This window comes from Chiloscyllium plagiosum, unplaced genomic scaffold (assembly GCF_037043375.1).
Source record: "Chiloscyllium plagiosum isolate Xiang-an unplaced genomic scaffold, Cpla_swu_hap1 HiC_scaffold_17, whole genome shotgun sequence".
NCBI classification, from domain to species: domain Eukaryota; kingdom Metazoa; phylum Chordata; class Chondrichthyes; order Orectolobiformes; family Hemiscylliidae; genus Chiloscyllium; species Chiloscyllium plagiosum.
Window position 1 is genome coordinate 55,031,311 of NW_028270155.1, and position 23,916 is coordinate 55,055,226.

Sequence of the window (23,916 nt, forward strand, 5' to 3'; positions counted from 1 at the left end):
AGTGTTCCCCAACTGGGAGGGAACCTTCCTGTGTGTTGATTGTTGTGTGGTGCCCTTTCATCCGTTGTTGTAGCCTTTGCTCAGTTTCCCCAATGTACCATGCCTCCAGGCATCCTTGCTTGCAACGTATAAGGTAGACAACGTTGGCTGAGTCACATGGGTACCTGCCATGTACAAGGTGGGAGGTGTCCCCACGAGTAATGGTGGTATCTATGTCTACACTCTTGAGGTCTTGCAGCGCCTACCGTGACAGGGTTGTATGGAGTTTTCCTGAGAGCCGGGCAGCTTGCTACAAACAACGATCTGTTTGAGGTTTGGCGGTTGTTTAAAGGCAAGTAGTGGAGGTGTGGGGAAGGTCTTGGTGAGGTGCTCATCTTCATTGATAGTGTTGCAGGTCACGAAGAACATGGCATAGTTTTTCAGCTCCTGGGAAATACTGAACAACGAAGGGTACCCTGTCGGTTGTAGCACGTGTCTGTCTTCTGAGGAGGTCATTACGATTCCTTGCTGTGGCACATTGGAACTGGCGGTCGATGAGTTGGTGTTCTTGTGAGGGCATCCCTGAGTACTTCCAGGTGTCCGTCACGTTCCTCCTCATCTGAGCAGATCCGGTGTATGCGTAGGGCTTGTCCATAGGGGATGGCTGTTTTAATATGTTTTGGGTGGAAGCTGGAGAAGTGTATTGTGAGGTCATCTGTGGGTTTGCGGTAGAATGTGGTGCTGAGGTGTCCATCCTTGATGGAGATGCATGTATCCAAGAATGAGACACATAGTCGAGAGTAGTCCATGGTGAGTTTGATGGTGGGATGAAACTTGTTGATGTCACTGTGTAGTTTTATCAGTGACCCCTCACCATGGGTCCAGAGGAAGAAAATGTCGTCAGTGTACGTTGGATAATGTTGGTTGGAGATCCTGCATAGAGAAGAAGTCTTGTTCGAACCTGTGCATACAAATGTTGGCGTATTGGGGTGCAAATTTGGTCCCCATGGCTGTTTCATGTATCTGTTTGAAGAACTGGTTGTCAAAGGTGAAGACGTGACCGAAGATAAAGCAGATGAGTTGTAGGATGGTGTTTGGAGATTGGCAGTTGTTGGTGTTGAGTACTGAGGCTGTTCCCGCGATGCCATCATTGTGGGGGATGCTGGTGTAGAGTACGGAAACGTCCATTGTGACGAAGAATGTTCCTGGTTCGACTGGTCCATGGGTGCTGAGTTTCTGTAAGAAATCCTTAGTGTCGTGACAGAAGCTGGAGATCCCCTGTACAATAGGTTTCAAGATGCCTTCCACATAGTCAGAGCGATTCTCACATAGGGTCCCATTACCCGACACGATGGGACGTCCTGGTGTGTTGGCTTTGTGTACCTTTGGGAAGGCAGTAGAAGTCACCTACACGAGAAGTATGTGGGATGAGGGCGCATAGGGAACTCTGAAGGACTCGGACCCAAAGTTCTGATCAGTGTGTTTAATTCACAGGTGTGTTCTTTGGTCGGATCAGCTGGTAGTTGCCTATAGTGTTCCTGGTTGTTCAGTTGTCGGTACACTTCCTTGCAGTAATCTGTGCTGTTTTTTTTGATCCATGAATCCTGGTGTAGTATGGATATATTTCCAGTAATAGTCAGTATGACATGGAAGGAGTCCAAAAAGATGGCTTTTATAAAAATTCACACTTGAAAATTAAATCTGAATCTTCTGGGAATCTAAGACAACTGTGGTTAATATAAGACAGATAAGTCTGGGGTATATGGTACATATTTGATGGAATGTTTATGGCTCTAAAAGCCTGATTTACAGTTGTTTCTGGGCTCGTAATATTGTACTGCAGCATAATGTATATCTTCAGTAAGAACGTCAATACCGCATGATAGATGTCTATCCAGAAACTTGAGTCCATGTGTACTCTTCATGGAGTATTCAGTACACCCCATTACCCTGTTGGTATACATTTACATATAGATCAGCACAAAGGTCTTGGGTATTAAGAGAGGAAAGAATGTTCCACAGAAACTAGAACTGTGAGTGATCTGTTCTATTCTGAATGACAATGGCTCCTCCTTTATCTGTTGGTTTAATGACAATGTTGTGATTGGTTTTGAGAGCCTGGATGGCATTGCGTTGTGAACGGGTGATGTTTTGCTCTACCTTGTGGGTATGGCTGATGAATCTGGAATTTATTTATTTTCTGACAGTTTGAGCGTACATGTCAAGCCCAGGCTGGAGTAGTGCTGCCTGACCTGCTATGCTTTTCCAGATCTGCATTATAAGCTAAGGAACCCAAGCATCTAATAACTATATATTTAGAGTTCAAATTGTCCAGAAATGTCCGTTTTTGACAACATGCTGTCTTGGAAAGTTTTGATGAGGTGCCGGATGTGCAAACTTAAAAATCTCACAACATCAGGCTATAGTCCAACAAGTTTATTTGGAAACGCTAGCTTTTGGGGTGCTGTTCCTTCATTAGGAGGCTAGTGGGGCAGAATCATAGGACAACTATGCAACTGAGCCAGTCATGCAAACTGATACCATATATTGAACAAACCTAGATTGCTTTTAAGTCTTTCACTTTTTAGAATGGGTTGCAGGTTCTAGTACTTCTTTCAAGTCACATTCCTGAGATAACTTAAGCTTTTATAAATAAAGAAAGTGACCTCTCGGCTCAATCAAGTTTGAATTTATTGTTTTGCCAACATCGAACCAATGAGGCTATCTGATTTTGGGGATATAAAAATGCAAGCATTTTGAAAATTGGAAAGAAAGCAACTGTCGTCAAAAGAGACGCAAGAAATTAGGAAACATTCTCTATCAAAGGTACCTTTTCCTGTGAAACATTCACAGTGGGAAAAAAAAGGACAACCCAGGGAGAACTTCAGCAGGAAGAAGACAGTCACTGAAGATGACAGCGGCTGTGTGGTTTTGAAATTAAGTTGAAGTAATTTTAATGTGTCTTTTTGGAACAGCATATTGTTTTAGAGTTGGAGGCAGATAATAAGCAGTTAAGAGAAAGGGGGCTTAAAGTTGTGAATGGTTGTTGTTTAATGTTCATTTTTAGAGTTAAATAAATTGATATTTTGTTTAGTGGAATTTGGGAGTTCTCTGCCAGTCATTTTAACAGATTATGAGGTGAGGTGAGCTTTTTTGGGTGTTTGGTTTAATTAACAGAAGGGTTCACTGCTGTGTCATAACAATAATGATGTCAAAATGACCTTGTGTGACAAGTGCCTGAGTTTCTGCTGAAATAAAAATCCAATCTGTGGCTTATGCTGTCACGGAAATGGAGACATTGACTGTTAGATGATGTTGGATCCTCAAGAATACTCATGAAGTTGGCTACCACTTTCTCATTGGAAAGGTTGGCCTTTAGGATCAGTACTCTATGTTCCTTGATAGTGTACACCGGTTTTCTTACAGTCCTGCCAGTGCACAAAATATTTGTGTTTTAGCCTATCCCATCAAAGTGCTTGTCATGGTTCTCTGTAGTATAACATGTGTAGAAACTTTCCCTGCAGCAAGCAGACATGTCTTATCCTCATCACCCACCCTGGTTGCAAGCTACTCATTCCCAGTGACTGACCATGTGCAGATTCTACCTTTCAGAAATGAGTACTCATCCTGCGATCCAGTTGCATTTCAATCTTCACTGGGTCATAAGTTTCATTAAGGATCTTTCACTGAAGGGCAAATGACCCAAGCACACTTTTTTTAAACCAAGATTCAGCTAGAGAATTGTTTCCTGAACACTCTGGAAAAAGTGAGCACTGCAAATGGTGGAGATCAGAGTCGAGAATGTGGTGCTGGAAAAGCACAGCAGGTCAGGCATTGAAGGGCTTTTGCCTGAAACGTCAATTCTTCTTCCCAGATGCTGCCTGACCTGCTGGGCATTACCAGCACCACACACTTGACTCCTGAACACCCTAGACTATCTTTCTTTTCTCTCACTCTCACTCTCTCACCTATGCACCTGCCATATCAAGACTTTCCTAACTTCACAGAACTCTAGAAAGCACCAAACGCTGCTACAATATACCAACAGTTGGTACAAAATACTCAACAGCTTATCTGAAATTTGTTGATTACTCCTTCTAAATAGTATTGATGGAACATCTTCCTGCTGAACACTTTTCAGCTGTGCATGTTTGAGAGGACACCAGCTAGAGCATTGAGCTCAAGTGGCAACATATGCATCAAATACTTATAGATGATTATGAAGTGCCTACTCTATATACTTCCTGAGCACTTATAACATTTTCTAATGTGTTCAGTATGCATTTCGCATGGTCTTAAACCTGAAATGCACATGTCATGAGCACCCCTTTACATCTAGAAATGAATTAAAACTCTCAAAAAAGAACAAGCACAACAATCTTGATTTTTGCATTACATCTCAGCTTGGGCATCCTGTCCCTCCGATTTCGTGGACCCCTTCACATGCATTCTTAATTCTCTTCTTGAACGGCTGCTTTTGTATATAGTCAGTCATACAGCATGGAAACAGACTCTTGTGTCAACCGGTCCACACCAGCCATGTTTCCAACCTAAACTAGTTTCACCTGTCTACATTTGGCCCATGTCCCTCTAAATCTTTCCTATTCATGAACCCATCCAGATATCTTTTAAATGGTGTAGCTGTATCTGTACTTGCCGTTAAAAGCTGCTGCTGTGATCTCTAAATTGTTCTGTGAACAGCATCCATTCTGCAAAAGACCTTGATTATTTTATGGTAATGTTGTTAGGCTATATTTTCTATATTATCTCTGTTCATTTTTATATTTGTTCATGGAATAGGTGTGTCATTGTCTAGATCTGCATTTATTGTCCATCCTTGATGTACTGCCTTTTTTTAAACTGCTGTTATCCTTGGGACATAAGGATACCCAAAGTTCTGTTTGGAAAGGTGTTCCAGGATTATGAGCCAGCGATTTATGAAGGAAGGGCAATACGATTCCAGTCAGGATAGTGTTTGACTTGAAGGGGAGCTTGCAAGTGGTTGTGTACCCATGCATCTTTTGCCTTTGTCCTCCAAAGTTGTAGAGGTTATGGGTAAGTAAGTTGCAATTCAAGAAGCCTGGGTGAGTTGTTTCCATGTAAATTGTGGCTGTGACACATTGCTTCTTCTGTGCATCAGTGGTAAACTAGCTGAATATTGAAGGTTGTGGATAAGTTGCCAATCAAACAGGCTGTTTACTGCCAATTTGTAGCTGTTTACTGTCAGACAAGTGGAGAGTATTTCATCACACTATTGACTTGTACTCTGTGTATGGTGGATAGGTCTTGGGAGTTGCCCATTGTAGAATTCCCAGCTTTTGACCTAGTTATATTCAGCTGGCTGGTCCTGTTCAGTTTTTGATTAATCATAACTCTCAGGATGTTGTCCATGTAGAATTTAATAATGACAGTGCCTATGAGTTTAAGGGAGACTTTGTTAGATTCTCTCTTGTTTGAGTTGGTCATTTTCTGACAGTTGGGACCATGAATATTACTTAGCACATTTAAGCCCAAGCCTGATGCTGAATTTTGATTTGTCATTGATACTGACAATATACTTAAGTCAAAGTAATTGTTGTACAAGATCTCGGATAATTATAATTAAGTTAACTATTGTAACATGTATACGACAACCAAATGTTAACACTGTTCTATTCTGCTAATTGATTTTGATAAAGGAGGGTGATGTACATAGTATTCTTAAATTTGCAGAGGGCTTCTGATTAAAGACCCCTACAGGAGGTTGGTTAGAACGATTAACGCAGATGGAAAAGCAGGTAATAATTGGCTAACATATGGAAAAGAGTGGAATAAATGGGTGATTCTTGCATTGGCACGCTGCAACAAGTGGAGTACTGCAAGGATCAGTACTTTGCCTCCAGTTGTTCAAATAAATATTGACAATTTAGACTTGGACCAAATGTAATATTTCCTAATTTATAGATAGTGAAAAGCTAAGCAGGAGTGTGTTGTGAGGAAGAGAGAAAGGAGCTTTAAGAGGATTTGTACAGGTTTAGTTAATAGGTTAGAACATGGCAGATAAAATATAAAGTGGATAAATGAGTACTCCATTATTCGTAGCTTGCCATTGCAGGAATCACCCATCTATTCCACTCTTTTCTGTTAGCCAATTATTTAGTTCTGCATTATACATAAATTAGGAAATATTACATTTGGTCCAAGTCTAAATTGTCAATAGTTATTTTGAACAACTGGAGGCAAAGTACTGATAAGTATTTTGTCTACACTAGAAAATGGCAGATACAATATAAAGTGGATAAATCTGAGGTTATTACTTTGGAAGGTGAAACATGCAGAGTATTTTATAATTGAGATTGAAAGCTATAGATGTGCAAAGACAACTAGGTGTCCTTGTCAGCAAGTCACTGAAGGCTATCATGCAGGTGCAACAAACTGTTAGAAAGGCTAATCAAATGTTAGCCTTTATTGCAAGAGGATGAAAGTACAAGTGTAGAGAAATCTTGCTTCAATTGTATGTGACATTGGTTAGACCACATCTGGAAGACTGTACGGTTTTGGTCTACTTATTTCAGAAAAGATATTGCCATAGAGGAAGTGCTAAATTTGTTTCCAGGATGGTGGTACTGTCCTGGGAAGAGAGATTGGGCAAACTGGAACGTACTCTCTGAAGTTTCAAAGAATGAGAAGTGTGATGTCATTCTTGAAATTTACAATGTGCTTAAGGGGGTAGAGAGGGTAGGTGCAAGTAAGATGTTTGCTTTGGTTGGGGAGGCATAATTTAAAAAATGAGGGGGATGCCACTTGGATCTGAAATGCTAAATTTACCCAAATTTTAAAAAAATAATAACTTTGGTAATCCCCTTGCTCCTCCTCCTCCTCCCCCATTTAAGCTTCAAGCCTATTGCAGTGTACCTTTGCATCTTACTGATCCAGATAATCCTGTCTTGGAAATGTGAATCTAATCTGCCCTTGTCTAATTTTTTCAGAATGATCTTTAAATTCTGTCCAGAGTGTGGCCAGAAGATAGAAGCTACTTTTAATTTTTGCCCATCTTGTGGTTTCAAGATACCTAGAGAAGACACTGAGGAAGAAGTGAAGCCTGTTTCTGTGCAGTCAACAGCATCTCCAGGTTTGGGTTTTATTAATTTCTCCATGGCCCCTCTATCTAAAGTTAGAGATTAATTGATTGCGAACAATGAGATCCCAAGTTCAACTTTGGTTTTGTTGCCTATCAACCAATAGTGATTCATTTTATACCATAGGAAGAAAAACATCCACATAAATAACTTTTTAAATGTCTATTCTTCTGGTTAAGATTTTCTCACTTGTCATATCTGGGATGGATTAAAAAGTACCATTTTCTACAATTGCTGTTCATTTTACTTACCCTGACCCCAGCTCAAATTAAATGTGCAGGAGCACATGCCATGAGCAGCACCAGGCATATCTAAAAATGAGTTGTCAACCTGGTGAAGCGATAAAATAGAACAGCTTGCGTACCAAATGGCATTAGTAACAAGTGCTAAACAGAGTAACCAATTTCACAACTGATGACTCTGTCTAACCTCTGCACCCCTACCAGACATGAATATTGGTGGATAATTAACCAACTTGCCAGTAGTGGAGGCTCCATAGATAGCCTTGTCCTCAAAAGTGGAGGAGCCCAGTACATCAGTGCAAAAGATGAAGCTGGAGTATTTGCCGCAAATTTCAGCCAGAAGTTCTGAGCAAATGATCTATCATCCAGGAATCATCATCACACATGCCACTCTTCAGCTAATTTGATCCACTCCACATGATATCACAAAATAGCTGGAGGCACTGGGTCGACAAAAATGGGCTGTGGTAATATTCCAGCTAGAGCTAAAGACGTGCTCAAGAACCTGCTGCGTCCTTAGCTAGCCTGTTCTAGCACAGTTGAAACATTGGCATCTACCCATCAGCATGGGGAATTATCCTGTTCTGTCCTTTGCACGCAAAAGCAGGACAGATAAAACACACCAATTATCATCCGTTTAGTCGACTCTTAATTATTAGCAAAGTAATAGAACATATCATTGATAGGGCTATCAAGCAGCACTTGCTTCATAATAACCTATTTACTAACACACAGTTTTGATTCTGACAGAGCTAGTCAGCTCTTGACCTCATTGTGGTCTTGTCCAATATGGACAAAAAGATCTGAACTTCAGATGTGAAGTGAAAGTGACTGCCCTTGACATCAAGGCCGCATATGGCTGAATGTAGCATCACAGTGCTTTAACGAAACTAGAGTAAATAGGATTTGGGGAACACATTGTATTTGGAGTCACATCTAGTACAAAGGATGATTGCGATGTATGAGAAGATTTATAGCTCAGGTTGAGGTTCAAGTTGTAAGTTTACTCGCTGAGCTGCAAGGTTTGTTCTCAGACATTTCACCTAGCATGGTAACGAAACATCTGAGAACAAACCTACCAGCTCAACAAGCAAACTTACAACCTGACAAAGGAAGATGGTTGTGGTTAGAGGTTGGCCACCCAGGTTTGTAGAACCTCAGGAATTCCTCGGTGGTGTCAAAGGCCCAGCTGTTTTCATCTGCTTCACTAATCAGCTTCCCTCCATCATACGATCCATGAATTAATATAAGGCAAATCTCTAATCATTCACTGTCTATATCACTGATGGCACACAATACAGATACTGACCACCTACAAGATGGTGTGCAGAAGTGACTTCTTAGAATTGAATCCAAGCCATAACCACTATCATCTGGAAGGATAAGGGTGACAGATGCATGGGAATACTACCTTCATGTTGGAAGTAAGACTTCCACCATCCTTAATTTGACCCAGTGAAAAACGTATTCAAAACCCTGGAACTCTGAATCCTGCCAAACAGCATTAAGTGTACCCACACCAAATGGAGTGCAGCAGTTCAAGAAAGTAGCTCACCAGTACCTTCTCAAGAACAGCTGAGAATAGGTGAAAAATTCTGGCTGCCTTCTTTCAAAGTTTTCCTGTTTTGAGTCTGTCTTTCCTTCTGAAATGTGCGTTGACACATTTTGCCACATTGTAAATGCAGTTGTTAGTTAATTGTTGATAATTGGCATTGTGTGCTTCCAACTCCATTATGTGCTGAAATAAATATTTATCTTCCTATTGGAACTTTGTAGAGTCGAGAGGCAAGTTTATTTGCCTTGATTTCAGTGGCAAGCACTGGTACAAATTGAGCACTTTGTGACTTAAGCTACTTGGTTGTTAATATTTTAAAGTTTAAGTGTTAAAGGATACTTACAATTTGTAATGTTTTGCTGTAGACTTTAAACTGGTTACATTTTCATTGCGCTTTCAGCTCAGACTGTGCCCAATGCAGAGGCATCCAAAACAAAGCACACTCCTGTGAAAATAATCCACCCCAAAAGGGAGTTAGCTTCTCCAAAGAGAAAACGAGAACTGGAAACAAGCTTTCAAAGTTCTCCTACAAAAATTTCACCTGGTAAGTTCTCATCATGGAAGAGATCCAATCAAATGGTTGTGTTTAAAATCAATATGAAATACCAGAATTTGGAAACTATTGATTTAACTTTATTTGCCTGAGGTCATTTTTGATACCAGTTTTGCATGCCTAAGGAAGGCTTCTAACCAGGCATTTGTGTGTTGCAATTAATTTATAATGAAACAGCGAAAGAGCATTCCGTGCAGTACTATAAAAAATAATTTCCAGAGCCTTGTTTTTTTTTTTTGCTGGGTCTGAATTTTGATGGGTTTCCAAGTCCCAGCTGTGTCAATTTTAGCATACATAAAGAATACATTTTTTCAGTGTACTGGAGGACAGCAACTTTAGAGCACTTTGTAGCCCTTTGTATTTTCGTACTCCTGTATATGGAAGTAATTGAGATTTCCTACACTACATCTGTATAGTACGGTTATGTCCTCTCTTCAAAAGGAGAATAACTGCTCTGAAAATGGACTGTCGTATTTCAAGTTCAGACACAGCCATCAAAAATAAACAGTGCTGGGCTAAATAAATGTTGTTCCTTGTTTAGCGTCGAGAAATGTCAAAGGAAAGCGCCAGAAAATCAATCCATTGGAACCAATTCCAGAACAAACAGTCCTGACTGATCAGAACAGTAAGAAATGGAAGCTTGTTGAGCTTCTCACTCCAAGTGACAGTGAATCTGGATTGCTTTATTCAGGTATTTTCACCGTGTATTTGCAGACTAATAATTGGAATTTATTCTAGATAACAATAAGACTGTGTGTTTTGCAGTTTCTTTCATGGCACTTCAAAGCACTTGTATCAAAGCCAGGTTTTTTTCAGTTTTTGTAATTGAGTACTTTATATAGCTCAAATGTTTTTAAGTAGGTATTATATTTCTAGACTAAAGATATCACCATGATTCTTGTTAAATGTGCAAGAATATTTTTCGGGCTTTTCTGATGTGGAACATTGTGGTTACGTGCAAATCTTTTGCTGTAAAGTATCTTTTTATTACATCTTTTTAAATGTTAATTTAATGATCTGTGAAGAAAGTGGCAGGATAAAGTGCATTTAATTTATAATTCAAAGAAAATTATAATCTTGTATTACTGAAATATATTTTTCTAAAGCTATAACAGCCAGTAATAACAGCAATCTTACTTTATATGACCAATTGCCTGTCACTGAGAGATGTCATATTGTTATAAATCCTATAGTAATAGAAACTTTGAAATGCAAAAATAAAATTGCTTTTTTTTTGTTCATTTCATGAATGTGGCTGGCAAGACTAGCTTTTATTGCCCAATGCCAAATGCCTTCAAAAGGTGGCCCATTGCTCTTGAATTATTGCAGCTCTGTAATAAAGGTATTTTATAGTGCTGTGTCATAGGGAGTTTCAGAACTTTGTCCCAGCAAGAATGAAGGAATAGCAATATAACTCCCAAGTCAGAATGTTGTGTAACTTGGAGAGCAATTGGAGATGATGCTCCCATTTGCCTGCTCCCATTGTCTTTTTCAATGTCAGAATGCAAGGTCTTGGAGTTGCTGTTGGAGGAACCTTGATAAGTTGCTCCACCGCACTGCAGATACTGCTACCACTTTGCATTGATGGTGAACTGCAAGTCAAGCAGATTCCTTTGTCCTAGCTGATGACCTTAGAGCTGCACAAATCCAGGCAACTGCATTCTTGCTCCAGGCTTTAATGATGAAAAGACAGAAAGGCCTTGGAGTCAGGAGGCGAGTTATATCCTACAGCTTGCCTAAGCCCATGCCTACTTTTGTAATCACTGTATTTATGTGGCTAGTCCAATTAGATTTCACCTAATTGGTCACTGTCAGGTGATTTGTTTCATCCCCACCAATCATGGTAATGCTATTCAATATCAAGGGTAGATAGTTAGATGTCTTCTTGGTGAAAGACTTTGCCTGCCATATGTGGTGTAAATTTTACTTAGTGGCAAATCAGCCCAGATCTGGATGTTTGTCCAGGTCTTGCTACAGAAATGGAATGCTTCATTAACTGAGGAGTTGCAAATGGAACTGCACAATTTGCAGTTAGTGAACAATCCCTCTTTTGACTTTATGATGAAACATCATCAAAGAAACTGAAGATGATTGGGTCTAGGACACTGCTCTGAGGACCTGTTGCAGCATTGTCTTGGCGATGAGATTGTAGTGCCTCCAACAATCAGTTATTTTTCTTTACTGTTAAATATCAATCTAGCCACTGTAATGTTTTCCTTTGTTTCAAATGGATTCAATTTTGCTATGGCTCCTTGATGCAACATTCATTTACATACTTTGATTTTGCAGGCAGTCATTTTTCCTCTGAAATTCAACTCTTTTGCCACATTTGAGCAAAGACTGTATTAAGATGTGGAGCCAAGTAGTTCCAAATTGAGTATCAACCAATAAATTACTGATGTGTAAGAACTGCGTTAAAACATTTTTGATAACACCTCTCTGTATCTTTTGAGAGTAGGCTGATTGAATAGTAATTGCCAAAATTAGATTTTTGTCATGCTTTTTGTGGTCAAGCTGTATCTTCTGCTTTGTCAGTATATATCAGTCAGGTAGCTGTACTGGAACTGCTTAACTCAAACCTAATGTATTGTTTTAAGCCCCTGCCAGTGTCTCCCTCTAGTCATCAATTCCATACCTATCCCTGATATTTGTGAAGCTGGATTAGACTGTTTCAGTCCAGGTGCCCTGTTAAACCTGCATTGAGCTTCAGATGCCACATTCTCCAAAAATGTTTGTTTGTTTCTTTTCTCAGAGCATCATCTACCTCTTCCTCTTGTCTCAAACCAATTGGTGCCTTTAGCCATATTTTATTTTTACTTTCAGCCTCAACTTCAGCATGAGCTCTTCATTAGGAATGAAGGGGTGGCTCAAGGGCGTTGAGAGATAAATGGGAGGGGGTTTGGGACTGGGGGGAAGGTAGCTGAAAATGTGATAAGTAGATGAAGGTGAGCTGAAGGTGATAGATCGGAGAGGAGGGTGGAGCGGATAGGTGGGAAGGAAGATGGACAGGTCAAGGGGGCAGTGCCGAGTTGGAAGGTTGGATCTGGGATAAGATGGGGGGGAGGGGAATTGGGGAAACTGATGAAATCGATATTGATCCCATGTGGTTGGAGAGTCCCAAGCTGGAAGATGAGGCTTTTTTTTTCCTCCAGGCATCGGGTGGCTAGAGTTTGGCGGTGGAGGCAGCCCAGGACTTGCATATCCTTGGCGGGGTAGGAGGGGAAGTTGAAGTGTTTGGACAAGGGTGGTGGGGTTATTTGGTGCGTGTGTCCCAGAGATGTTCTCTGAAACATTTTCACAATGACCCAATGGAGAGGAGGCAACGTAGAGAGCAACAGACACAGTAGACAAGGTGTGTGGAAGTACAGGTAAATCTCTGTCAGTTGTGAAAGGATCCTTTGGGGCCTTGGACGGGGATGAGGGGGGAGGTGTGGGCGCCGGTTTTGCACTTCTTGTGGTGACTGGGCAAGGTGCTGGGAGTGGAGGATGGGTTGGTGGGGGTGCATGGACCTAGCAAGGGAGTCGCAGAGGGAAAGGTCTCTCTGGGAATACAGATAGGGGTGGGGAGGGAAATATATCCCTGGTGATGGCGTCTGTAGGTGGCAGAAATGAAGGAGGATGATGCAATGTATCCAGACGTTGGTCAGGTGGAAGGTGAGGACCACTGGGGTTTTGTCCTTGTTGCGATTGGCTTGGTGACAAATTCTGGTTAATAACTCTCCTGAAAGATGCCTTTGGAATTTAGATTAGATTAGATTACTTACAGTGTGGAAACAGGCCCTTCGGCCCAACAAGTCCACACCGACACACCGAAGCACAACTCACCCAGACCCATTTCCCCTATATTTACCCCTGCCCCTAACACTACAAGCAATTTAGCATGTACCTAACCTGCACATTTTTGGACTTTGGGAGGAAACCGGAGCACCCGGAGGAAACCCACGCAGACAGGGGAGAATCTGCAAACTCCACACAGTCAGTCGCCTGAGGTGTGAATTGAACCCAGGTCTCTGGTGCTATGAGGCAGCAGTGCTAGCCACTGTGCCACCGTGCCGCCCTGATGCCACCATGTTGCCCTGTTCTATGATGTTAAGGACCTCTATAAATGCTAGTTGTTGGAATTTACAATTCTCTGGTTGGATCGAAGGACAAAATTGTTGCTTATAAAATTATTATTATTTTGTTTATTCACAAAATGTCTTACCTTTGCAGCACAACAAGGGGCTGGTCATTCACAACCATGCAAATATATTGTTAAAGTGGTAAGTTGTAATCTGCTTGAGTTTTTAGACTTAACATCTATAATCTGATGTATATTAATATGATAATGGTACCATGTATCTAAATATATTTTCAGGATGCAAAGGATGGCAGAATTTTTAACGAACAAAACTTTCTCCAACGTGCTGCAAAGCAAAGTAAAGGTAAATGGCACTTGTGTGGCTGTCAGTTTAAAAAAGAATGCTTTTACAGGGTACATGATCAACAAATGAATTACACAAAGATCAAAAAGAATGAAATGGAAAAATCTTGCTATTAACTGCATCTAACTTATTCCACCATAGACTGCACTCTGTCTGTTAACCTCCTAAATGTTTCCGAATTACCCCTAACGAGAATTGATTAGAATGCTAGGATATTTATCCATGTCTCATTTTCATAATACAACCATGATCGTTTGCTTGGCTTCACTAACTCTGTCATTTTGATTGTGTAGGGTTTTGAGCTACCACAGAATATAGCTATAATGATGAAAAGTGTATAATATGATATTTGGTGTTTAGGATTTTAAAGTAGGCAGATAGATGAGTGTCAGCTCTGTGAAGATTTTTTAAAAATCTGGTCAGAAGGTCTTTTGGAACAGTGATCTAAGTGCATCGATTCAAGAAAGCATGTGTACATTCGAGAGAATGGAAGAACCCATGTTGATAGTGGGTGGGATGTTTATGCAACTGAGTTTACGCCAGATCAGAAACTCACTAGTTTAGTTTTGACCTTCAGAACAGAAGGTTTGTGATCTCTGTTCAAAAGAAAGATACGTTTCTCTTAGCAGAATCATCAAAATTTTAGTTTGCGGGAACCCATTGTCCAAGCAAAGTATTATTAGTCGTGGAGCTTCCAAGCCAGGAGAGTTTGTGCAGAAGTCTTCAAGAATTGTGGGTGGCACAGTGGTTAGCACTGCTGCCTCACAGCGCCGGAGACCCGGGTTCAATTCCCGCCTCAGGCGACTGACTGTGTGGAGTTTGCACGTTCTCCCCGTGTCTATGTGGGTTTCCTCTGGGTGCTCCGGTTTCGTCCCACAGTCCAAAGATGTGCAGGTCAGGTGAATTAAATTGCCCGTAGTGTTAGGTAAGGGGTAAATGTAGGGGTATGGGTGGGTTGCGCTTCGGTGGGTTGGTGTGGACTTGTTGGGCCAAAGGGCCTGTTTCCACACTGTAATGTAATGTAATCTAATCTAATTGAGAGTTTGGATCATTATAATTATGAAATCATGAAATCTTCATGTCAGTGGACTGAGAAAGGAATCTTGAATTGTTTCTTCTGTTCAAGAAAAATCAATTGGGAGGAATCACTTAAGTACAAATTAAGCTCTGAAATTAAGTATTCATGAAAAGAGTGGAGAACAAATTAAAACCTTGTTTTTCTATTTATGTTAAGATCTTTCTAAATGTGTGTGTGTAATTATCTTTTCCACTTGTGTGGTAAACTTGTGTTCTAGTGTTAGCATTTGCAGCTTCGTGTGAAAATGTTTCAAAGTAACAATTGCAATAACCAATTGTTTCTTTGTGGAATCTGACTTGTCCAGCATTGCCATCAGCTAGGGTCATCATGCTGTCTTTCAACCTTAAATTTCCAATCTCTTTCATACAAAAGCCAAATTAATTTACAGTCAGTACCCAGCAAAGCATTATTTCATGCCGTCTTTGTTTGTTATCTACAAGCACAAGAACTGCTAGAGTTGTAATGTTTTACGGCTGAACAGAAACTTGCAGAATAAGCAATTGTTTTATTCCAATTATGAGATGTATTCCTACATGAAATTTCCATTGTTGAATTGCTATACATAATGTCAAACAGAACTGTTTCACCACTAAGTATCCTATTTAATAATAGCACTGTTAAACAGATATGTTGGTCCACAATTTCAGTTGCTGAAACTTCAAAATTAGCACTGAATTTTATTTTTTCATCAAGTAGGTTGAACATAACGATTATGAGCAAGAGTAGACCATATGGCCTCTTGCACCTGCTTTGCCATTCAGGACATCATCTTCACTTCTTGATCAAGAAAGCTTGTGTGGGGATTTTTCACACAATGGAAGTTATCTGACCATAGCATACAATTCTACACAATTGTGAAATTTAATTGTTGATTTTTAAAAAAATTATGCTCAATGTTTTGCTTTGAAAGTATTGTGAAACTTAGATTAACTACTCAAAATGCAGTCATCTTTAGAACAGCAGTTCAAGTAACTTACAGATTTTAAAAAGAATCAAGTAATTTATTGTTAATTTTTTTGTTATTGTAAATGTACTTAACAGATATCTCCCTTTGAAAAACGTGGTATTTTGTTTTGCCAATAAATTCAATTAGAATTATTGATTAGTTTATTTTTTTAAATAGTGGACAAATGGCTGAAGTCTCATATGATGAAGTTTCTGGGAATACCGACATGTGTTGGCTTTGGATTCCATGAAAATATTTGCAGGTTAGTGCATGAATGTGTAGTTCAGAAAAAAAATGGCATTTCTTTAACTGGATACAAAATTACTTTGAAAGTAGGAGAGAGAGGGTGGCAGTGGAAGTTTGTTTTCAGATTGGAGGTTTGTGACAAGCCATTTGCTGCAAGGATTGCTGGGTCTACTGCTTTTTGTCATTTTATATAAATAATTTGCATGTGAATATAGAAGGAATGGTTAGTAAGTTTGCAGATTACACCAAAATTGGTGGTGTAGTGGACAGCGAAGAAGGTTATTCTGAGTGGCAGATGATCATTTTGTTAAGGCAAATCAGGGGAGGACTTACACACTTAATGGAAGAGTCTTGAGGAATGTTGCCAAACAGACCTTGGGGTGCAGGTTCATATTTCCTGGAAGGTGGAGTCACCGGTAAATGGTATGAAGATGTTTGGTCAACTTGTCTTTATTGGTCAGTGCGTTCAGTGTAGGAGTTGGGATATTATGTTGTGGTGTTGGGGTTAGAGCACCTTTGGAATACTGCATTCAATTCTGGTCACTAGAGGTTGTTAAACTTGAAAGGGTTCAGAAAAAAAATTCATAAGGATGTTGCTGAGGTTGAGGGTTTGAACAATAGGGAGCATCAGAATAGACTGGGGCTATTTTCTCTAGAACATCAAAGGCTCAGGGGTGACCTTACAGCGGTTTATATAATCATGACAATCATAGGGTGAATAGCCAAGGTCTTTTTCTCAGGGTAGGAGAGCATAGGTTTAAGGTGAGAGGGGGAAAATTTTAGTGGGGGCCTATGGAGCAATGTGAAAGATGCGTGTCTGAAATGAGCTGCCAGAGGAGGTGATGGAGGCTGGTATAATTGCACCTTATAATAGTCATCTGGAAGCATACATGTTTGGGAGAGGTTTAGAGGGATATGGGTCAAATGCTGGCAAATGGGACTTCATTAATTTAGAATATCTGATGGGCATGGATGAATTGGACCGAAGGGTCTGTTTCCATGCTGTATAATTCTGTGATGGTCCTGAAGGACCAGAGAATATTTTTCTTCCCACTTAAACTCTTTATAGCTACTAGACTTTATTTATAATCCCATTAATCTCTTCTGTGCCTGACAACCTTTTTAACAAATAATGATTTTGTCAGACTATTGGTTTAGAGGAATTATGCTCAACTTAATTTGAGGGAGCTGAATCAATATTAGAGACATCAATTTGTGAAAATTTCATTATTCCTTCTATTCTCCATATTCAACAAGAATTAAGTCAATATCAATACAGTTGGAGTACCTCCAGTATTTTGCAATTGTTAGATTGCTGGTGCAGAAAAACAGCTAAGTTTGGTAACTGAATTAAATGTGGAAACAGGTTTTTAACCATGTTACAGCAAAGAAATCCATACAGGAGTTAAAATCCTATTGAGCAATCACAGCCATTTAAGAGCAAGAAGGAAGGTCTAAGTTCTTGGAATTCCTTGGATTAGGTAAAGCGCAGAGCAAAAACACAAAACTCCGTCATATGGCCAGTAGATTTAGAAGGGAACCGCATAAAGAGATTGGATTTGGAGCTTGTAGTTGAAGTGAACAGGAGCTTGGTTCAATAGCCATCTGTATATTGTTACAAATGTGCCACCATTATCGTAGATTCTGATCCTAATCTGACATAAACAGATTTAAGAAGTTCATAGAAGTTCAGATTCAGTGTAGTGTGAAACTAGATTTTACAGCAAATTTAAGTTTGCCATCTTTGGCACTTATGGGAACATCTCTCAAATGTGATGAAATGGGAGCCCTCTTCCTGTGCTCTTTCATTTAAATATTAGCAAATCTTACCTTTTCCCTTTTCAGCTTTTGCAAAGACTATTCCATCTGTAATCTATTCCTTAATTTCCCAACATCATCTCCTTCAAACAATACCTGTCTTTTTACCCACTCCCCTCTTCTTCACCCTCCAAGATCTGAAACAGCCCTTCTGTACGAAACAGTGACTTGCTTGTAATTAATTTAATACAGTATTTATTATTCACTGCTGACAAAGCAGTCTCCTTTATTTTTGGGAAATGAAACAGCCCAGATGATTAGTCAGCTGAAAACCTCCAATTAGCCCACAAGATGATCCCAAGCTTCCAGCTGCCTGCCTTTTGAATTCTGTGCACCAGCCCCACTCAGTTCTTTCTGCCTTTGGCCTCCTTCATTGTCCTAAGGAATCTCAATATGTAAGTTGCTGTACCTCCTGTTTCTTGCACTTGCGCAGTAGCAATTTCCGGGATTCAACATCCAATTTGCTTTTGTGGTCTCTCCACATCAGAAACTTTTCAGACCCAAGTGTTTCTTGTGTCAATGTGTTAGTTATGCAATTAAACTTATTTTTGCTTGACAAACGTATTGTGACACTGAGCAGCTACTTTGTCAAATTATGGAGGTTTCCTTGATTGACACGTGCATATTGTGAATCAGTGATACAGAAATTTACATTGTGTGGCTGAGATTGGTAGAGTTCTGTTTGAGTTAGTGAACTGTTCTTTTGTTGGCTGAGTAATGCTGAAGTTCAGATTGACACTAGGGTTGGTAAAGTGTCACTTAAGCTGATAAAGTTGAGGATGGTGTCAGCTATAGTGACTTGCATTTGCTCTTGTTTGTTACTGTCGAGCCACTGAAACTTTTAGATTACAGGTGTTTTGGTATTGAGATCTCCAAATTGCCAGTTGGGCATTTTCCATTTCAGGGTTGGAGACTAAAATGATATTTTGCAGGTATTGATCAATGATTAAAGGATGGATGCTTTGGTTACTGGAATCTTCTGGTGCCTGTATTGACTTTGACTTTGTATTTGCACTGTGGAGAACAGGAGCCATACACCCATTCTTAAAAGCTTTGTGAATGTCAGATGAGCATCCTTCAACCTAGGTAGTGTTACATCGAAGTAGGATGGTCATTTGCATCTTTTCAGGATGATACACCTATTTAATAGATCTTATTTTGTCTCCATTTGCTTCTGTTTTGTTATACATATGAATACTGTATTGGGCTTATCACTTGGATGTCATTTTAACTGTCAGATGTTTTGTTTTGTAGGTTTCTTGTATTCCCAAATTTGGGTAACAGTCTGCATTCAATTCTTGATAAAACTAAGAAACCCATGTCTGATAAAGCAATACTTCAGCTGTCTTACCGAATGGTGAGTGTTAGTGAAAATACATATTTCTAGTTTGGGTTCAGTCTTAGACATTAGTTAACATGTTGATTTCTTATCTTCACCAGATTGATGTGCTTGAGTATATTCATACAAATGAATATGTACATGCTGATATCAAGCCAGAAAATATTTATGTGAATCCAAATGATCTAGAACAGGTAAAAAATATTTTCTCCATCTTGAATAATTTAACCATTGCAGTGACTTATTGTGGTGCTCTTTTGCTTGAAAGCAATACAGTAAGAAACACTTTTGAAGGAATCTGATTGTTTTGAATGTTGGAAAAGGACCTAAGAGTATGAATCAATTGTAACTTTATTGAACAGTAACAAATACTGGTCCATGCACAAACTAAGTTATGGCTGCCAACCAGATACAAAGAAGAGCTGGAAGCAAAAAACAATCTGCATACAAATACAGACGTGTTTGCAGGTACTGTTCAAATGGGCCTAAAATGGTCCAAAGTAGACAGGCAGGAGGCTAGAAGAAGAGCAAACCAGGCAGCATCAGGAGGTGCAAAAGTTGACGTTTCGGGTGTAACCCTTCTTCTGGACTGGAAGTCAGTGTGGGGAGCTGCCGATAAAGGCAGTGGTGGGGGCAGGGTGGTGAAATGGGGATAGGTGAAGACAAGTAGAGGATACGACCTGGTTGGTCAATGGGAGGAATGAATCCGGTTGGTGGCAAGGAGCAGTGGAAGGGAGGGGGAGGAGCAGGAGCTGGGGATGGAGAAGAAGGTTATTTGAAATTGGAAAACCCAGTGTTGTGTCCTTCAGGCTGTAGGGTGCTCAGGTAAGAGATACAGTGTTATTCCTCCAGTAAGAGCTGTGGTTTATTTTGGCAATGGTGGAGGCCAAGGATGGCCATGTCGGAAAGGGAGTGGTTGGGGGAATTGAAAATGGTGGTCAGTGGGAGGTCCTGTGGACCCGCTTCAATGCTCAGTGACCCGTTCCCTGTTTACATTCAGTTTCCTCGATGTAGAGAAGACCACATCAGGAGAACCTGATGCAGTAAACAAGGTTGGAAGAGAGGCAGGTGAACCTCTGTCTCACCTGGAAGGACTGTTTGGAGCCCGGGATGGAGGTGATGGGATTGGTGTACTGGCAGGTTTTGTATCTTTTTGGTTTCAGGGGAAGGTACCTGGGGGTTCGGTGGCGCGGGTGGCGTGAACCAAGGACTGTCGGAGGGAACGGTCGTTGTGGAAGGCAGAGAGGAGTTAGGTGGTTTAATGACTGCATGCCCTCAATATCTTCAGCAACTTCCGGTTCCCAGGCCCACAACGCTTTCTCTTCAGTATGGACGTGCAGTCCCTGTACACGTCCATACCCTACAATGCCGGTCTCCAGCATCTTCCTCTTCTTCAATAGACCCATCCAGCTGCCATCCAGACAGCCCTCTGCCACAACACCTCCATTCCCTGTTCCACTGCTCTAAACCCCCCCCCCCCTTAAAGCAATAAAGACAGTGATCCCCTTGTCCTCACCTACCAGCCTCAAACACTTCAGTCAACTCCAAATAGACCTCGCCACCAAGTACGTCTTCCCCCTCCCCACCCCTTTCTGCCTTCTGCAAGGACCGTTCCCTCTGATGGGTGGTATGAACCAAAGACCCTGCCACTGAAAACCTGGATACCTTTCCCCTCCAACCAGAAAAGATGCAAAACCTGACTGTACACCAATCCCCTCAACTCCAAACAGTCCTTACATAGAACATAGAACATTAGAGCACAGTATACAGGCCCATCGGCCCTCGATGTTGCGCCAACCTGTCATACCAATCTGAAGCCCATCTAACTTACACTATTCCATGTACATCCATATGCTTGTCCAGTGACGACTTAAATGTATTTAAAGTTGGCGAATCTACTACCGATGCAGGCAAAACATTCCATACCCTTTCTACTCTGAGTAAAGAAACTACCTCTGACATCTATCCTATATCTATCACCCCTCAATTTAAAGCTATGCTCTCTCATGCTCGCCGTCACCATACTTGGAAAAAGGCTGTTCCTCTCCACCCTATCTAACCCTCTGATTATCTTATATGTCTCTATTAAGTCACCTCTCAACCTCCTTCTCTCTAATGAAAACAGCCTCAAGTCCCTCGGCCTTTCCTCGTCAGACCTTCTCTCCATACCAGGCAACATCCCAGTAAATCTCCTCTGCACCCTTTCCAAAGCTTCCACATCCTTCTTATAATGCAGTGACCAGAACTGTACACAATACTCCCAAGTGCGGTCTCAACAGAGTTTTGTACAGCTGCAGCATAACCTCATGGTTCCGGAATTCGATCCCTCTCTTAATAAAAGCTAAAACACTGTATGCCTTCTTAACAATCCTGTCAACCTGGGTGGCAACTTTCAAGGATCTGTGTACATGGACACCGAGATCTCTCTGCTCATCTACACTACCAAGATTCTTACCATTAGCCCAGTACTTTGGTTACTCTGACCAAAGTGAATCACCTTACACTTGTCCGCATTAAACTCCATTTGCCACCTCTCAGCCCAGCTCTGCAGCTTATCCATGTCTCTCTGTAACCTACAACATCCTTCATCACTGTCCACAACTCCACCTTGGCCTCCTCCATTGCCAAAACAAACCACAGCTCCTATTGGAGGAAAAACACCATATCTTTCACCTGGGCACCCGACAGTCAGAGGGCTCGATGTTGAGTTCTCCAATTTTAAATATCCTCCAACCCCATTCCCTGACTCCCTTCCCAGCCCCTCCCCCTCCCTTCCACTGCTCCCTGCCACCAACCCGATTCATTCCTGCCATTGACCAATCAGGGCACCCTCTATCTGTCTTCACCTCCTCACTTCAGTATCCTGCCCCTGTCACCTCCACCTCCTTTATCTGCAGCTCCCCCCACACCCACACGCAGTCCTGAAGAAGGGTTACACCTGAAACATTAACTTCTGCACCTCCTGATGCTGCCTGGTGTGCTATATTCTTCCACCCTCTTGCCTGTCTACCTTGGATTCCAGCATCTACAGTTTTTTGGTCTCTAAAATAGTCCAAAGCAAGGAAAGCTGTTAGAATAACTTGCACTTAAAGAACTGGGTGTTTTATCCAAACTGAATGTTATTGGTCAGTTGGTTGAAACTAAATTCTCGAGACCTACACCATTATGAAAGAATTTGTGGACTTGTCCCTTGCTGATAGTAATTATGCAAATGAAACCTGGAGAAAGCATCCTTTAGATAGGACTGATGGCATACCCTGTGTGAACAAAAAACAGCATGTACCTACACCATGCCATAGTTGCTTAATAGAAATACTTGCAGCTGTGTAAAGCATATAGTTATTGTATTACCTAGCAATTTACCTTTTTTATTTGCAGAATCATTTGTCTGTTAATTCATGTTTAATTTGTGTTGCTACTGATTCTTCTTAAGGTAGAAGTGCAATAAGTGAAATCTTGTAATTTTCAGCTGGGTTATTCGGTAAATTTGGATACTTTGGTTCATAATTCCCTAACGGGGGTCATAACAGTTCAGATAACACAAGGACAGGTGTTGCTGAGAACAAGCATGAGGATTGCTCAATAGGTTTTTAAGTATTAAATATTTATTTTATACAAAGTAGGACATCTCATTATGGATGTTTAGGCTGTGCTAAGCTAACAGATCTCAACCTCTGCAGATTAAACACATGAACGCAAACATGATCTAATAGCCATTACAGAAATGTGGCTACAGGATGATACTGTTTGGGCCTTGCATATTAAGGGAGCTATGATATTCAAGAAAACTGAGTAAGAATGCATTTGTGCAATATTTGGAGATTATTTTAGGAGATCAGGATGTCAAAATAGTCTGGATGGAGATGAAGAATAGTAGGGGTAAAAAGTCACTCGGCTGACTGCCCTCTAATCCCTAGCTCAAGGGATTCTTTCAAGGTAGTTTCTTAGAACAACACATTCAGAACCAACCAGCTCTACTATACTTGCATACTGAGACAGGATTAATTAATGAACTCAGTCATGGCACTGAGTAGCAATGATCACAATGTAATTGAATTTTGCGTCTGGTTTGACCGAGAGAAAATGGGTTTAAGACTATATTTTAAATTTTAAGAATGGTGAAAGAGAAAACTAGGCAATTACAAACCTAGTTGCTTCACATCAGCGATGGGGAAATTGTTGGAGTCTGTAATCAAGGATGGGATTACTGAGCATCTTAAATTTTCAGTTAATCATGGAAAGCCAGCATGGATTCAGAGCTTATAGGTCATGCCTGGCTAACTTCTTTGAATTTTTTAAAGAGATGACTAAGATCGTGGACAGGGAAATGTGTATGAGTGTTGTTTATATGGACTTCCAGAGGGCATTTGATCCAGTCCTAGAAAAGAACTGTTAGCTAAGGTAGAAGACCATGGTATTGAGGGCAATTTACTGACCAGGTTGGGAATTGGTGGACTCGCAGGTGACAAAGTAGAGATAATGTTTAGGTAGGATGTGACCAGTAGAGTCCTACAAGGATCTGTTAGGACCTCAATTATTTGCATTATTAATGACTTGGCTAATGGCATAGGAAGTCATATAATCAAATTTGCTGATGACACAAAGTAAGATGATGTTG

The 23,916-nt window shown here is 40.6% G+C and overlaps 1 protein-coding gene across 3 annotated transcripts in view; it reads left to right on the forward strand.

Moving 5' to 3' along the window:
- The window catches only part of vrk3 (VRK serine/threonine kinase 3), a 52,188-nt gene that overhangs the window by 1,357 nt on the left and 26,915 nt on the right, over positions 1-23,916 (forward strand). For all 3 annotated transcript variants that reach the window (XM_087995930.1, XM_087995928.1, XM_087995929.1), the window contains exons 2-9: positions 6,948-7,090; positions 9,295-9,438; positions 9,989-10,138; positions 13,660-13,709; positions 13,805-13,871; positions 16,073-16,157; positions 19,214-19,316; positions 19,400-19,492. In XM_087995930.1, the coding sequence (XP_087852056.1) occupies positions 6,949-7,090; positions 9,295-9,438; positions 9,989-10,138; positions 13,660-13,709; positions 13,805-13,871; positions 16,073-16,157; positions 19,214-19,316; positions 19,400-19,492 (834 nt within the window). In that variant the 5' untranslated portion in view covers position 6,948. The remainder of the gene's footprint in view (positions 1-6,947; positions 7,091-9,294; positions 9,439-9,988; positions 10,139-13,659; positions 13,710-13,804; positions 13,872-16,072; positions 16,158-19,213; positions 19,317-19,399; positions 19,493-23,916) is intronic.